We start from the raw sequence: 18,876 nt of genomic DNA, 5'->3' as shown, positions 1-18,876 counted from the left end.
CCCCCTCCAATCCTAATGTTGGCCGACGGCAAATATATTTATCGCTCAGGCCTACATTTAATTTATATTAACTAGAAAAAAATCACTAGGCTTTATTACGATGAAACACACACCTACTTCAGGCAGTACGTAATTCGAAGATGAAAACATATATTTGCACCCAATTTCATTTTTTTAAACATATTTCATAGGTGTCTTTTTTTGGCTTGGCCCCCCCCCCCCAAAAAAAAAAAAAACACGAAAATGTGTTCCCCCTCCAAAGATCCAACATGCTATTTAAGTTTCCTGGAAAAATGAACACCTACATATGCACACTGTCACTCTTGTTACTTATAAAGAAGGAGCCGTCCATTAACTATTTTTTAAAACTTTTGTTTGTTTTAAGACAGCGCCCTTTTCACAAAATGAAATGTCCCTATTCCCCTTGTTCCCCACACTTTCTACTTCGCTCCACTTCCCTGATCCTGTTGTAGTGGGGTGATAAACTCTGGAAGGGCATAACATCTCTATCAGTGCCAAGGGAGCAAATGTTTAAACCGGTTTTACATGAATGCGATATACTTTGACATAATCATATATTATATTATAACTCACCATTCTCCTTTTATGTCTTTCATTTTCTTTTACTTTATTGAAACATGTTCTATAGACAGTGTGTGAGAGAGTTATAGGGAGCTTAATTTCAATTCCGAGTTCCTTATTTACGATACCAATAAAGTAACAATGGAACCTCTTTTGTAAAAATATGCTGAAATCATCTTTGAACCTTACCTCCTATTTTCTACTTCTTTTGGAAACATATAAAATATCTGATAGCAAGGTGGAAAGAGATGTAGTAGGCAAAAAATATGAGGGGGTTGGAGTTCACATAAGGTGCATGGCTCCTTTTAAAAAGGCAAGAGAGAGAGAGATAGAGAGATTTTTTGTCTATTCATTTCTAATCTTCTATTTCATTTTACGTATCTTATGTTAATTTCTATTTATTTATTTTTATTCAAATTTTCATTCTGTTCTATTTATTTATTCATCGTTTTAATTATTTCATACCGATTTTTATAATTTCTATATCTGTTGTCATATTTTGTTGTGATTAATTCATGATTTATTTTGATTATCTATTCATTTTATTATTCCATTATCCTGTTGATATTGTTTCTACTGTTATTGCTATTCTTTTATTTTTTACACTTTATTTCTTAATGGTATTTTGTTTTATTACGTGTTTGTGTGGGAGAGGACACTGCAAAAACTCTGGTGTTGATTTAACACCAGCCCGGAATCTATATATGTCCACACCAGAGAAGTACAGCAGTTTTGTTTTGGTCTAACACCAGATAGGGGTTTATGCAACACCAATTAGTATTAAAACAGCATTGGTTTGATTCCAAACTGGTGTTGTTTCAAAACCTTTCTGGTGTGGAAATATATAGATTCCGGGCTGGTGTTAAATCAACACCGGAGATTTTGCAGTGTAAACGAACCTCCCCTTTATACATGGAAATGCATTTCCTACGTAGGCCTACTTAAAAAAATATCAGTAAATATTGACCTGTACACAATCATGTATTCTTTGTGTTAACCCCGATATATCATTATGAATTACTGAGTCTGATCCGAGTCAATATTAAAGACGACTAGAAAGTAGGGTAGAGGTATTCTCTTAATCCTCTGTCACACCAACGAAACCCACTCCAGACCTATTAACGTTGTTTCCAATGACTTACCATCTGTTGGAATGGAGTCTGGATATTACGCCAAAATCTCTCTCACACTTTGATTCTTATAAAAAATTTTGCTCGCTCGCTTCACTCCCTCGCAACTTTTTATTTATTTTTACGCCATTATACGCCATATCGAGCCCCCTCACAATTTTTGGCTCATTACACCACTGAGCAAAACTAGGGAACATGTGATACTCCATTAACCAACCCATAGCATACTGATTTGGAAGGCCAAAATCTAATACCTGTTTGGAATTACGGACATTGATCTAGTCCTTTGGAATCTATGAGTCAATCACAGATTGACGCCGATAAAACACCCTATCAGAATCTCAAACAATACCGGCATGTCTTTTCTATTTACATGCTATTTTGAAACATTCCACTGTTTATGATTATAACGAGATGCACACTACGATTCTCGACTAATAATAATAATAAATAATAATAAACAGTTCTTGTATAGTGCATATCACAATTATGAATAATGTCTCTATGCGCTTCCAAAGGACTTGGATATTATTAGCCCAGCTGTAGCTTGGCAGCCGTAATTACTAAGATTACAGCGTACACGCATTTTCAAGGAATACATTTCTGCCAGGTACCCATTCACCTCACCTGGGTGGAGTGCAGCACAATGTGAATACATTTCTTGCCGAAGGAAATTACGCCATGGCTGGGATTCGAACCCACGACCCTCTGTTTCAAAGTCCGGAGACTAATCCACTGGGCCACAACGCTCCACTAATTGCAGTTTGTCATTATTTATTCACCTTGAATGATAATACTGTAATAAAGAAAAGGGCTATTTATTTTTTGGGGTTACCAATATACCATGTTTTTTTTTTTTTTTTTTTTTTTTTGTGGGGGGGTATCAAACATGGATAGCTATGCTGTACGTTTTCACTTTTGTTTTTAATAGTTTTGGTCTTGCTACAAAGAAGAGCAACGGGGGGGGGGGGGAGGGGGGTCAGGTTCCAAAACAAATAACATCATATAGTTGTACATAATCATGATAATATGCATACTCAAGTGCAAGTAAACCTTAAACCAATTAAAGTAATACTACTAGCGATCAAATCGTATTTAGAAAAAAAATAGTTTAAAACAAGGTGAGAATAGGGAGCTTGTCAAATTTTACTCGGGAAAATGTGCCCCCCCCCCTTTTGAAAAACTCAGCATACAAATACTATTAAACTGATGTTTTACTTTCCTTTCTTAGAGTGGTCAATAATAAAAATTGTATAAATATAGCTTATTTTGACTATATTACTTAGAAAATGTATTTAATCTAAGAGACACTGCTTTTTTTAGTGTCTCATTTTTTATGTTTTCTACATCATGTGTATTGAGTTGAAATAGATTTAGCATATTTAGTATACATATTTAGTATATTTCTAAAATATTTATTTCCAATTTACTTAAAATTTGTATTTATCATTTTTATCATGTTTTATATTGTATTCTTTAACCCTACAGTTAATTTGACACATGAAAAATAAAAACCGTTTGAACAATTTAAAATAAAGAAAATTGTCAATTTAGGTGAGGGGGGGGGGGGGACGCTCAGCGTGGAAATTTGGTACTAATATTAGCCCGCGGAAATTTGTGACTTGAGGAAAAAAAATTGCACTCCCAAATCCGAAATATGAATCTACGCCCCTACCCATTAAAATCGGCACAAACATCGAAATTTAATAATTTGTTTAAAGAAGCTTGCAAGAAATTAAGATAAACCCTTTAAAGGCTTGCGAACCACCGATTGGTGATTTAGACGTGAATCGAGGAGAGTAAATAGATCTTTGCTTTTATCATAATCACAAGTGTGATTATGTATGTATATGTATGATTGTAAATAGCCACACGGGAGACACGGGAGACACTTAGACTATGATCACCTATTTATTCTGATCTGAAAGTCTTGTGACTTGACTAAAATTTATTTACATATACGACAAGTGTGGTCAGGATATCTATAGTTAGCCCTAGGACTTAAGGATAGGAGCTGGTTTGGCTTGAAGCCTTGGAAATCCATGTAATGGATCTTAACCAGTGATTCTTTTTTATCATGGCAAAATTTGGAGGAAGAAGGGGACTATTGATCTTGTTGGGAGTTGCACTATCTTTTTCAACTGGTAAGATGTCCCTATCTTAATATTTCCGTTTTTTATCATTCTAGAGGCGTTTTAGTTATAACTAGCGCTGAGGCAAGATCATTTTCTTTGGGTCTGGAGGAATCCCAACATGGTTTTTTTTTTTTTTTTTTTTTTTTTTTTTTTTGGGGGGGGGGGGGAGCGCGTGTCGAAGAGAAGATTTATATTCATGAAAATAAAGTTCTGCACAATATAATATAAAGGGAAATTAGAAATAAGGACCAGAATGGAGGTCTTGCACAACAGTCATGAAAATAAGAAAAGAAAGTAAACGTGAGGGTGGGAGCCTATCGACCAAGAGATACATTTTTGTATTTTTTTTCTTGGCATTTCGACAACACAACAAGACACAAAACATTTTCCAAAGAGATAATAATTATGTTTTAAAAATGGAACAAATCCCTTAATGTTCTTACTATAATTAGGTTAGCTTTCATTATACGGTGAAAGCAGGGGCGGCGTATCCAGGGGAGGGGTAGGGGGGGGGGCACTTGCCCCCTAAAATTCCTCGTAGGAAAAAATGCCCTTTTTCAAATTGGAAAGTCCCTTTTTTCAAAATGAAATGCGCCCTTTTTAAAAATGAAGTACTCTTTTTAAGTAAAACATAATACATTTTAGGTTAGAAAGCACACATTTTTTTTGGCTCGAGATTTGCGCTCGCATCAATTAGGGTTTAGTAAGGTACTCATTCTTGCCTTGGTTACAAAAATGGTTAGAATGTCAAGTTTTCAGGTTGGAATATCACAATTTTTTGGCTCGCATTTTGCGTTCGCATCAATTATTGTTTAATAAGGTACCCATTTTGTTCTTGGTTACAAAAAATGCTTAGAATGTCCAGGTTTCAGGTTGGAATATAATAATAAAAAAAAATAATAATAATATCACAAATTTTCAGCTCGCGCTTCGTGCTCGCATTATTCGATTGGTGAGTTATGCATCCTATTAATTAGTCAATAAATGCAGTCCTTATCAGGTCCATTTTCTGGTCCGTATATTAAAAAGCTCTGCTCGCGCTTCACGCTCGCGTCATTTCTTTAGTTAGATACACAACTTTTTCATGATAACTGCTTGTATTGTTTTCTCTTCATGTCTTATTAAATGAAATGTCCAAAATTTGAGCTTGCCATTCGCGCTCGCAACATCTCACGAGGATGCCCTTTTAACAGTATAGCGCCATAATTGACCAAAAAGCGAGTTTCACGACCTCAGATTTGAAATTTTTTCCCAACTATTCGCTCGCTACGCTCGCTCGCGGAAGAAATAAAGCCTAAATATATATTTCATCAATCAGAAATCACTTCAAAAGGCTTTGCTCAACTTAATTACTACATTACACAAAACTACCTAATGCAGATGATAATCTCACGGTAAAAATCATGATCCGTTTGCACCAAAATACAAATTTGACATATAGGGGCCCTTTTTTACTTTGCCCCCGAAACGAGAGTATGTTCCACCGCCCCTGGGTGATAGGATCTGTGTTTGAGAGAGCATAACCACCAAGAATTCAAGAATCCTTGGACTTATATTTGTATAATACAAAGAGTACAAAACCAGAACAGACAATGCAATGAAAAAAATAGTTATATGCGAGTGAGCGTAGCGACTGAACAATTGTATTTTTACCTGTGAATCTGAACATTTAAACCCCCTCATTATGTCTTTGTTGATTGAAGCACTTAACCACGAACCTTTTCCCACTAAAATATAGGTTCTTGAACTCACTAACCAAAACTTTGATAGTGCAGTGTATGGGTACTTGCATACAAGATTTTTATTTATTTTTTATTTTTTTTATTTGTTCATTGCATCCACAACGACAGTTACATATACAATTAAATACTTATAGACAACAGGAAATACATAATAATATATATTTTATTGGTTTTGGCATTTCATAAGCTTGATGTGGATTGGACATCGAGATAATCTACTAGTATTTTTACGCGAAGCGCGTTCTTAAGAAAGTTAAGTCATGTACCATGTTCCTCACCCTCTTCTTCTTCGTTCTTGTTCTAATTGTTCTACTTCTTTATCATATTATTCTTCTTCTTTTCTTTTTCTTCTTAATTTTTATCTTCTTCTTTGAAAAAAAATCTTTTCTCATGTCAGTATTGTCATATTTTATTTTTCATTTCTTAAATATTTTTAAAAATGTGTTATTATCATTATAATTATGGTTATTGTTATCATGATTACTATCAATATGGTATATATTTTTTGGGAGGCCGGGGGATGGGTGGGAGGGCAAAAATGGTCTTTGTCCACTCCACCTTTGAACAGTGCGGTCAACTCTCCCTGCCTCCTTAAATTTCATCCATTGTTCTACTGTGTTATAATTGTAGACCAGATAAATAATTTAAGACCAGATGCCTAATCAACTTTATTACTTGTGATAATTTCTCATTTACAGTGCTAGCCCAGTTCGATTGTTCCTTCGATGTTGATCTATGTAGCTGGACCCAAGATGACGAGGACTATACGGACTGGCAGGTAGGGACTGGTCCAACGACTACACCTGATACTGGGCCCTCGGGCGATCATACATCAGGAGGTATGTAATAGACCTTATGCATTGACGTCATGACGTCACCTTAGAGGCTGAATCCATTGGCTGGCGCATCTCTGAAAACTCAGTTTACGCGTATTCCTATCCTCTAAAGGCCACCGCACACCTTACGACTGTTCGCGATCCGATTTTGGCACAAATCGCCTTTTGCTCCTTTTCTGAAAATGTGAATGGAACATATCATTTTATTTGAGGTTAAAATTAATTGAAAAAATATTAATATAACCATTTTGAAAGATTGCAAGCTTTTATTTTGGAGTAAAGGCCAAATTAGTTTCAAACCGTAGCCAATCGTACGACTGCTATGACGTCATTACGACTAGATATTAAATTCGCTTTTATTCTAATAATGATGATAGGATAGTCACAGATTTGAACATAGGTATTCGTACGATGATTTAGAACATTACTCAGTAAGATATTCCAAGTCTCAATATTAGCATCAAATTCTACTACATTTTATTCTGAAATCGGGATGGCGCTATGAGATAATGACGTCATATGTAGGCCTATAATATCTACATGGAATATTTTATGTGTAATCTATTTGTAGACTTGATGAGATGTTTTGTCTTTGAAATCGACGTGAAAGAGTTATTATGACAACTAGGCGATACGTTATCATGCGAAATCGAGCCTTGTTAACATATATTAAATACTTGTTATCGTGCGGACGCCACTGTAATATAACAAATTATCAAGTGCCACGCATCTGCTTTCATTACAGAATCACAATGTAGGCCTATAATTTATTATGTCGTTTTTGATAGGTACCCAGTCAGCAAAATATATGGGGCCCATATGGGATTAATCTGGGCAAATCTGGGCAACAATATGGGCCCCATATGTGAAACACATATGTGGCCCATATTTGAATGTACGGGCCCCATATGACCCATATGGGTCCTATATACCGTTTGCACCGTCATCCCCATATGGGCCCCATATAGGCCAAGTGGGTTTCACGTGGGTTAAATGTGGGCATGCCCACATAAAACCCATGTAAACCCCACATGGCCCATCTGGGCCCCATATTAAAACAAAACTGTGTTTCCATCTGGGTCCCATGTGGGCCATGTGGGTTTCATATGGGTAAGATTTGGGCAAGCCCACATGAAACCCATGTAAACCCCACATGGCCCATCTGGGCCCCATATGAAAACAATACGGTGTTTATGGGTCCCATGTGGGTTTCATATGGGGAAAATCTGGGCAAGCCCACATAAAACTTCTGGGCAAGCCCACATAAAAATTTCTTTACAAAGAAATGGTTTCAATTACGTGCCATGTTTACATGAAGTGATCTGTTCAGTTCCCTTTCCATGTACAATGATACATATGAATATTATTGTTCATTTACTCCTTGCTTGTTCCTTAAATTGTTTACTATTATGTAAACCTGACAGTTCAATTTATATATTTGTTACAATTACTGTTGTATTGTATTTCGTTGTTATTAATTTGATTTGTCATTGAAAAGATATCTTGTTATGTTTTGAATAATAATAAAATCCCTGTGGAGGGGAAACAAATTGAAAAAAAACAAAAACATAAAACCCATGTAAACCCTACATGGCCCATATGAAAACAATGCTGTGTTTTTATATGGGTCCCATGTGGGCCATGTGGGTTTCATATGGGGAAAATCTGGGCAAGCCCACATAAAACCCATGTAAACCCTACATGGCCCATCTGGGCCCCTTATGAAAACAATGCTGTGTTTTTATATGGGTCCCATGTGGGCCTCATGTAGGTTCACGATGTTTTAATCAATTAAAAAAAGTATATTAATTTGTGTCATTAAGGTGACTTTACAACCCAATACTCTAATCCTTATATCATATCTTATAATCCTACATTCCAACCCTAAATCCTAATCCTATCCTAATCCTATCTTACACCTAACCACTGAATCTTGTTATTGACTTCTATATATAGAGCGAGTTTGTTATACTTGACAGGCTATGGTTAATAACAATTTTCAATATTTAACCTTGAAAATTTTCTCCTGAAATTAAATGTTTCGATTTTTTACTTTATGGTAATAAATTACATACTTTTCTGAAACTTTTCATGGTGGAATCCTTGCATAAACATAAACATATTAATTGTTGTAGCTCTATTAGCTAAAATTTTGGTCATTTACTGTTGTAATGAATATTTATGAGTGCATGCAGTCCAGATCGATCCAGTAATATGACCCAGATAAATCCCAGATGGGTCCCATATATTTTTGCCCATCTGGGTCCCACTTGGAAATGCCCATCTTCAGCCCAGATGATATTCATCTGGTACATATGGGCCAAGATTTAACCAAGATGGGTCCCACATATTTTTGCCCATCTGGGTCCCACTTGGAAACGCCCATCTCTAGCCCAGATGATATTCATCTGGTACATATGGGCCCAGATATATCCCAGATGGGTCCCACATATTTAAGCCCATCTGGTTCCAACTTGGAAATGCCCATCTCCAGCCCAGATGATATTCATCTGGTACATATGGGCCCAGGTATAACCCAGATAGGCCCCATATATCTTGGTCCCATGTGGACCTACCCACTTCTGGCCCATATGGTTTCCATATGGGCAATATGGGTCCCAGATAACCCACATTGGACCCATATGGGACCCAGATATTTTGCTATCTGGGTAATCATGATTATAAGAAAAACCCTGTTATGAAAAAATAGCATGAAAATATGAATTATTGCATTTATATTTCTGTGTTTTATCCTTCAGATGGGAAATATCTCTATGTTGAGACCAACGATCCGTTTATAAAGTCTCAATCAGTCCGTCTTATCAGTCCTCCTGACCAGGTCCAGGCAGGCGGGACCAAATGCTTTCAATTCTATTACCACATGTATGGATCAACTACGGGTGATCTTAGGGTTTATGTAGCCAGAGCTTCGGCAGACTTACCGATAGGAAATGAGACTTGGGTACGGTCTGGGGATCAAGGGAATCAGTGGAATTTGGGACAAGTAAGTATCAAATTTTGAAAATCTTTGTTAAACATCGGCTGAAAACCATAGGCAAGTCTCCCAGTGTCACCTGTAGACTTTGTTTAATAATAATAATAATAATAATAGCTGGATTTATAAAGCGCTTTTTGCCTGATGATACAAAGCGCTGCTATTATTACCCCGGCTTTACCTCGAGCTACCATCACCGGCGCTCAGTAGTCTGCTGGGCAAACCCTTCACTCGAGTTAAGGGTCTGAATGTGCAGCCTACTCATGCATTGTGTACTGAAGGCAACAACAAGTTTTGTATGTGCTAGTATTTGCGTGGAGGCACACTTGTTGATCAAAGTTCCAATCAGGGTCTGTGCCTGCAGACTAGGCGCTCAGTGCATGAAAGGAATTACTCCTGCCGGGTACCCATTCATCTCACCTGGGTCGAGTGCAGCACAGTGTGGATAAATTTCTTGCTGAAGGAAAACACGCCATTGCTAGGATCGAACCCACGACTTTCTGTTTCAAAGGCGAGAGTCAGAACCACTAGACCACGACGCACCCACAGATGACGAAAGCTCCATCCACTTTCTTGCATCTTACCCAATTCTTCACTCCCAACGTTCTGTACTCCTTCAGCACGTTCTGTCCCTGAGCCCTACTACATCAGTTACCCAAGCTTTCATCACTCCTGATCCCCTCATCCTTGCCACCAATATTCTTGTACCCTTCTCCAACCTACCCTCTTAAAATGGTTGGGCAAAAATGCCAAAATTTTAACCAATTCTGGGCAACACTATACTCTCCACACAACTATTGGTTAAAAACTGTCCAGATTGGGTACTAATTGGGTAATAAATTTGCTCGATTTTATAATTATTGCCCAGAATATATATATTTTACCAACATACGTTACCAAACAAAGTGGACAGTCGGCTATGTTGCCCAGCATTTTAAGTGCGCATATTTTACTATTGCTACTGACGTAACGACCCACAGCCTCAGATATATCTTAAAATTCACCATATTCGTATTGAGGAACTCGAAAGTCAACCAACCTGCGGAAAAACGCTGATCCTCAAATATCGGGGGAAGGACAACCTGAGATGAGATGATCCCGGATGAAATAAATATATGTAATTTCTTCACAGTTCAGGGCTTCAAAAAGATATTTGCATATTTCATTTCATTCAGAACCTTCAAATTTGATATTCAGTATTGGAAAATTCACCACAACAGCAACCAAAACCACCATATGCCTCTGTATTACAAAATCATTGTTTTATTTGTCATGTTATCCATATATATCAAACTCCATATGTGACAGCGGTCCACAAACGGCAACACAGTCATAATAATATAATCGTTGTTCATAAACTCAATCTTCCAATGAACTGTGAGAAAGATATAATTGGGAATAAACATGATAAATATATACAATTGTTCATATTTTCACAATCAGTTTTGTTCTTATCGTCATTGTTAGCTTTTTGCATGGTTAAAACTAAATTGATCATGAATAGATCGGAATTTGTTGAGATTCTATTAGAGTTCTACCAAACAGATGAATCTCTTTACGGAAATAATATATTATGGGGATTTTTCTTACACTTCATCAAAAACTTTGTGAAAATGTCCTGATGTTCATTATTACATTACGTTTTTTCATGACCTCCGTTTGGATATGAAATCGTATATCGGTTATTCATACCTTGGTCACATTTGCTCTACGGCGGCCGTACGGCGGCCGTAGATACCTGAATTCGAGAGATTTCTGCGGCGGCCGCAGAAAATCTGCGGTGGCCGCAGGGTCGACGTACGGCGGATTCCTACTTTTTACAGGCCGTAGGGGTGGCCGTAGAATTTTAACTCGGAGTTATAACATTTTTTCTTTTCTACGCTCGCCGTAGAAATTAGACTAGCCGTAGGCATGGCATAGAACGGTCTACGGCGACCGTACGTCGAGCGTACGGTGGCCGTGCGGCTGCCCTCGTGTTTTTCTTCCCTTCTTTCCCCTTATCCTTTTGTGTTATCTGCTCGGGAGCCACCAGGCGCGTATTTAGAATTTTGCACCTCGGGGGCCCGACCTATAATTTTGGCCCATATGCATGTGCACTTTTCAGGAAAAAAATGGCGACCCCTCCTCGTCAGGCAAACAGGTGCCTTAAATGCATGTTGAATTATCTTATTTCATAATAACATGAAAAAGGGCAACTGCAGACCACTTTTTTAATGATGACTTGATAAAAAGTAATTTCTATCCATGAATATGATGTAATACCACTTTTTTAAAGAACAAATGTGACCAGGAAGCACAGATATTGCCCTTTCACCAGCGGCTAACTTGGGTAAAATTATTATTATTATCATTATCATTATTATTAGTATTATCATGGGGAGTTAAATGCTGATTTTTGTTGTTTCGTAGGGTGTAGTTCTTATTTGTTTCTCCATAAATTAAAAAATACGCCGTGCGGCGACCGTAACATATGTGACCGCTAGAGTAAGTGGCCGTGGAAATTCTGAGGCGACCGTAGAATTGCTACTCGCCGTAGAAATTTTAGAATCTACGTCGGCCGTAGCAAATGTGACCAAGGTATCACCATGTGCTTAATCATTTTATGGTGTAGCACTTAGTGATAGTCACTTGTCATGCTTGTAAATGCGTACTAAAGTTCAGACAAAAATACAAATATTTCTTTAGCATTCTTCCTTGTCTGAACAGAATACATATTAACCCTACAAATATCTAGGTCACAATGGATCCCTTATCAATGAGGTTAGCGATTAATCGTACGTGTGATTCTCATTATTTTGTAGTCAACGCAAATAATCAGTCGTACAAAGAAATGTTCTAAGATGATTGCTAAGTGTTTTTTTTAAGTTTTTATTGGGCTTTCATGGTTTTGTGTAACAAATCACATAAAAACAATACAAGAAATTTGAAAAAAAAATAAGAAAAAATAAACAAGCAGAATACATATTATAAGTTTACATTAAAAAAAGTACAGCTTATCAACATTATAATTAGTGATAAACATGTAGTAAAAGCAGTCACCTAATTCGTATCTTCTAACATGTTCAAGTATTCCTCATCCCCTATAGTATAGTAAAGGCAAGAATGTAATAACAGAGGGATAAAAATTAGGTGATTTACCTATTATTAGAGACTAACAAGATTCCATCCTCAGAAGTAGAGGATTGCTAAGTTTCGTTTTACGGCCACGGGTATTTTTTTAGTATAAGCCTATCAATATCCCTTTTAATGGTTTTTAGCTTGATGGAATACCCAAAGAAATATTAAAACTATTGGAAAGTTTGACATGTGCTATTTAAATAATCATAAATGTTAAATGACCACCTAATAACTATATATTTTTTTAACAATTCGACAACAAATTTGTGAAACACCAGCTGAAATTGCTCCCCTCAGATACGCCACTAATAGGAAATCATAAGATGAACACGCGGTGTCCAGGCACGTCTGCTTGCGGTCTGGGTAACCCTTCAGGAAAGTGCAGTTTACATAGCCTTCTATGCAAATGAAAATCCCCATGATGTTTGCAAGAAAGAATCAGTCATTATTTTGGAGAGTGAGCAAGCCCCTTTATTTCGAAAATAAGAAATCCTGGGTCATCAATCACATAGGCTCTCAATCTGTTTGAATACATAAAATTCGTAAAGCGCATTTTCCATCATAATTTCGATGATGTTAAGTTATGATAAATAATGATAATGCAAAATCAATCTACAATCCTGTTTACTTTAAAGGACAAGTCCACCCCAACCAAAATTGATTTGAATAAAAAGAGAAAAATCCAACAAACATAACACTGAAAATTTCATCAAAATCGGATGTAAAATAAGAAAGTTATAACATTTTAAAGTTTTGCTTAATTTCATAAAACAGTTATATGCACATACTGATCGGTATGCAAATGAGGAGACTGATGACATTATCCACTCACTATTTCTTTTGTATTTTATTGTATGAAATATTCAAATTTTCTCCTGATTTTCAAGTGAAACAACGATATTTTCCCCCATGAACATGTGGAATAAGAATTGTTCAATACTACATGGTTCAGTCAAGTTGGTCCTTATTGTCAAATCTGTAAAAAATGAAATATTATATTATTCAATTTCAAACAATAAAAAACAAAAGAAATAGTGAGTGAGGGACATCATCTACTGTCTCATTTGTATGTCACCGAGTTGTGCATGTCAATGTTTTGTGAAAAATAAACGAAAATTTAAAATGTCATAACTTTCTTATTTTACATCCGATTTTGATGAAATTTTCAGTGTTATGCTAGTTTGATTTTTCTCTATTTATTCAAATCAACATTTTTGAGGTGGACTTGACCTTTAATTAGTATCAAACTTTATACAATTTAATAACTGCCGATGTCGGCTGTCAAAAATAAATATTATTTTCTCTAGCCTGAAATTAAAATGATTTGAAAAAAAAATGGAATGCAAAATAGGCTTAACAAACAAGATTGTGCCCTAAATCTGTTTTTGTGTGGATTATATGATAAAACATTTTTAAATGGGTGTACTCCGCGACTTGACATGAATATCATTTTAATTAATAATGAAATGCTCTCCAATGCCCTTGAATACAACTCATAGTGCAAGGTTAAGGAAAAACACGCGTGTTGCACGTACTGCAGTACTTAAACAAACATCCTAAAATCAGTGCTTTTGTTTTCCTTTTGAGCGTCTTGACAAACTCCATCGCAGATAGCACTACTCTCACCCAATCCCATCTACATCGGAATATATAAGAACAGTTATGGAAGAATGTTATAGATGGGCGGATTACGGGAGCCAACGGGGAGCCGTATAAAAGAAATGGGCATTGTGCATGCACCCTGTCTTAACAAATGCGTCCTCCCCTTGACCATGTTGACAAGATAGTCAACCTTTGGTTACACTTCAAAGATTTAAGTGTGTTCTTGGAGTATGAAATCTTGTCATTTAATTCTGAAGAAATCTAAGAAACTTTTGCAGCTTATATTTTATGAAATTCGTGGTCTACGTCGACATAATGACAATGTCAATATAAAAAGCACAAACAAATATGAAATATTTCAAGGCATTGTCTGTTAACAAATATCTGTACGCTTTTTGTACTTTGTTTGCCAAACGTAGGAACTTTAAACTTGTGTCAATTGTGTATTGTTCGCGTTTCAGCATTAAAGTTTGTTTAAGGCTAATAAGAAGACGGGTTCAGTGATTAAGAACCGACAGTGTTTCGTGTAATAGGTATTAATGATCATTCCTAATGGCACATTTACGAACTAAGTATTCTGTTTTCAAATTTTGCTCATTTGTTTTTATTGAATAAATAAGTAATTTCTACGTATTGTGAGATACAAAAATTATGGGTCATATTGCATTCAAATCTTTACTCAGTTTATTTCTATTTACTACTTTTAAATCGTAAAGATGATGAAAGAGGTGAATTCCGCCAACCTCATTATTTTTTCACACCTTTTGAAATTTGCTTATTTAAAAAAATCTCTTTTCAACACGCCTTTGATGCTCCTGTTGATAAAACAATGTATTGGTGTACATTTGTTTTTGACATTGAGTGCTGCGAAAATAGAAATACTTGGGATGGTTGTGTGTGTGTGTGAGGGTGTGTGTGTGCGTGTATCTGTGTAATTGATAGGTTGCGTGGTGGGTTGTCAGTACATTTCCGTGTACTTTTTTAAACTTTGCATTTTGGGTGATATAGGGCTGGGTGTGGGGTGTGTGCGTGTATGTGTGTGATAGCAGTGAATATGTGTGCAAGTTTCTACACATATGCACATATTTCGGTTACACTTCGTAATTCCGAAGGTTCTTTATTCCGAAGGTTCGTAATTCCGAAACACGTAAATTGCCTATACCTCGATGTTTGTTAATCCGAAAACGAAAAAGGGTTCGTTAATCCGAACATTTGTGGCGTTATTCCGAAGGTTCGTAGCTCCGAAGGTTCGATAATCCGAAAACAAAATAAGGTTCGTTGTTCCGGAGGTTCGTTAGTCCGAAAACGAAATAAGGTTCGTTAATCATTTCGTTTTCGGACTAACGAACCTTCGGAATTACGAACCTCATTTTGTTTTCGGAAATACGAACCTTCGGAATTACGCGAACCTTCGGAAATACGAACCTTCGGAATAACCGAACCTTCGGAATAACGAAGCTTCGGAATTACGAATGCATGCGCATATTTCGCACCTCAAATCTTTTACCTTTTTTTTGTAAATAGCATTCACAAAAACTAAACAAGATATGGTAAATAATTTGTATTTGAATATATAGGATTTGCCTAACATTTTGGCTTTTGATAACCTACTTACCAAGGATAAATGTATAAAGGCAAAGATACAATGCAAAATAGTAAATAAATCACTCAGTTAAGCGATTTTTTTTTCTGTTCTTAGTTCCACAATTCGTACTTGCTTTTCACATTGATTTTATTCGCATGACATTTAGATAAAAAAAAAACCTGAAAATTTACTTTTTGCTTTTCTCAACTCTACATGATCAGATGATGTGCTACAATTAAAACTTTAAAACGATGGGGGAAAAACTTATAGCAATTATTTTATATTGAAAAACCTGAGTGCATGATTTAAAGAATACCTAAAATGGCACTCTCAGAAATGTTTTAATAATAATAATGATACTACATGTTGCTTATAGAGTATTTTAAGAAATGTGAACATCAACTGCTATAGTAAAAACAAAATAGCATGCAAGTAAAAAAAGGGGCACTATCTTTAATGAAGATATATACCCCCCTCAAAATGACAGAACGCACAGGTGTTCACATTTCTTAAAAGAAAATCATATGGGATAAGGGGTAGCAGATAAGTGTATTTTCTTTATGTGTAGGGGGCAAAAAGAACACATATGTCACAAGGGAATTGGGTGCAAACTTATATTTTTACGAACATATTACTTTTTTTCCCTGAAGTACGGCTCGGCTGTGGAACTCACTTCCCGCCAACACATTCCCTATATAGCTCCCAACATGGACAGATGAAAAAATAGTGTTAATACATATTTAATTAGCTTGATGTAAAACCTTGACCTTTCAATTTAATTATGGTTTATTCCATGGCAGTCATGGGTCACTTTTCATCATTTTATGATGGCAACATAAGGCCCATAGAACAATCTAAAGGCCACAGCACACCGTACGACTGTTCGTGATCCGACTTTGGAACAAATCGCACTTAGCTCATTTTCTGAAAATGTAAATGGATCACATCATTTTATTTGAGGTTAAAATTAGTTGAAAGAATACTAATATAATCATTTTGAAAGATTGCAAACCTTTATTTTGGAGTAAAAGCCAAATTAGTTTCAAATTGTAGCCAATCGTGCGACTGCTATGACGTCATTACGACTAGATATTAAATTCGCTTTTATTCTAAGAAGGATGATAGCATAGTCACAGATTTGAACATAGGTATTCGTACGATGATTTCGAACATTACACAGTAAGATATTCCAAGTCTCAATATTAGCATCAAATTCTACAACATTTTATTCTGAAATCGGGTCGCAGACCAATCGTAAGGTGTGCGGTCGCCTTAAGAAAGAAAAGTAAATGCGTTTCGTGCTAATGTAGTCGAGCAAACGGATATTTGAAGGATATGTCTGATTACTAATTGTAAGTATATAATTATGTTAGCTATGGGCTGTTTGAGAAAATTGAAATATTTATTCTTAGAACTTGGTTCGTGCCTACTCTGGTGCTAATTACAAGTCTGATCTTTACTAGTATGTTAAACTGTTACACTCTTAAAAATGCTGGCAGGGCAACACACTGCCCACACAACAATTTCTCAAAACTTTATCCAATTCTGGGCAGTTTTAAACCAATAATGTGTGCTTTGGGTGAAAACTTCACAGTATTGGTTGAAAAATACCCAGAGTTGGGTAAATTTGTTAACAAATTGTTGTGTGAACATTTTAAGAGTGTATAGGGAATTATATCACTTCATATGGTTTTGCATGCCTATCTTGAAGAGAAAGTTTTGTCGGAAAATTCCCTTATGAAAATCTCTTCTTAATAAGAAAATAATAATATAGGATTTGTAAAGCGCACGTATCCCCCTTGCTAGGTGCTCAAGGCGCTCTTATTACCCCGGCTAAGCTAGACTACCGATTCTGGTGCGCACAGCTTTTTGAGGAATGACTTCCTGCCGGTACCCATTTACCTCACCTGGGTCGAGTGCAGCATAGTGTGGATCAATTTCTTGCTGAAGGAAAACACACCATGGCTAGGATTCGAACCCACGACCCTCTGTTTGAAAGGCGAGAGTCAGAACCACTAGACCACGACGCGCCCACTTATCGCTTAAAGATTTTTTTCCTCCCGCCTTCAATGCAATTTTGTTCAATTTACCCCCAGAAACAGTTATCTCAGCTTCAAATTGCTGCAGGTCGTATTGTTACATTGTCAAATTCTCACATATTACTCCAATTCTGAAAATGCTGCACTGGCTCCATATCAAGGATCGGATAACTTTTAAGATTTTGTTGCTCGCCTTTCATTGCATCCATGGATCCCCAATACAATCTTACTGTTATCAATTATTACATACCCACAAGGTCTCTACGCTCGTCAACATCTCGTTTGCTTGTGGTTCCAAAAGATTCAAAGACTTTTTGGGAAAGATCCTTTGCTCATGCGTGTCCCATACTATGGAACAGACTTCCTAAAGACATCAAAAATTGTATCTGTTGAGTCCTTAAAAATGTTCTAAAATTATCTCTTTTTACTTCTTAATTTCTTTATACGCCTTGGACATACGGAGTTGATTTGGCGCTTTATAAGCCACATGTATTATTAGGGCCTCGGAAAAGGTGAAGATGAGGCCGGTTTTACCTCCTCGATGACATTGTAAAGCGAAAGATTAAGTGCTCTTTTTAGGCATAACATGTTCGTTCAAAAAAAAAAAACCTCTCCCAATTCTTCTTTGAACTGTACGTGCCCTATCAACATGATCAATTTCAGAACGGAACCTGTGCAGATTATAAAAATGTTACCTCAATATGAAAAAAGACATTTTATACTATGTGTGGAGTGTTGTGGCCCAGTGGATTAGTCTGCGGACTTTGAAACAGAGGGTAGTGGGTTCAAATCCCAGCCATGGCGTAGTTTCCTTCAGCAAAAAATTTGTCCACATTGTGCTGCACTCAACCCAGATGAGGTGAAAGGGTGACTGACATGAATTTATTCGTTGAAATGCCGAGCGCTGGAAAAGCTACTTGAGCTACAGCCGGGGTAATAATATCCAAGTCCTTTGGAAGCGCATAGAGACGTTATTCATAATGTGTTATGCGCTATACAAGAACTGACTATTATTATTATCATGATAAATTTTAGGGGGTAGAAATGAAACGGCGCTACATAGAATCAACAGACTGAAAGTTGAACAATTACTGTAAAATAAAAGGGGCCCTT

At 36.4% G+C, this 18,876-nt stretch overlaps 1 protein-coding gene across 1 annotated transcript in view; it reads left to right on the top strand.

Moving 5' to 3' along the window:
* The first annotated feature begins 3,478 nt into the window (after positions 1 to 3,478).
* The window catches only part of LOC129263591 (MAM and LDL-receptor class A domain-containing protein 1-like), a 43,350-nt gene continuing 27,952 nt past the window's right edge, over positions 3,479 to 18,876 (top strand). Inside the window, exons 1-3 of the mRNA XM_064100677.1 lie at positions 3,479 to 3,856; positions 6,288 to 6,428; positions 9,185 to 9,429. Coding sequence (XP_063956747.1) covers positions 3,790 to 3,856; positions 6,288 to 6,428; positions 9,185 to 9,429 — 453 coding nt within the window. The 5' untranslated portion in view covers positions 3,479 to 3,789. The remainder of the gene's footprint in view (positions 3,857 to 6,287; positions 6,429 to 9,184; positions 9,430 to 18,876) is intronic.

This window comes from Lytechinus pictus, chromosome 6 (assembly GCF_037042905.1).
Source record: "Lytechinus pictus isolate F3 Inbred chromosome 6, Lp3.0, whole genome shotgun sequence".
In the NCBI taxonomy this organism is placed as follows: Eukaryota; Metazoa; Echinodermata; class Echinoidea; order Temnopleuroida; family Toxopneustidae; genus Lytechinus; species Lytechinus pictus.
This window is presented reverse-complemented; position numbering and strand designations above follow the sequence as displayed.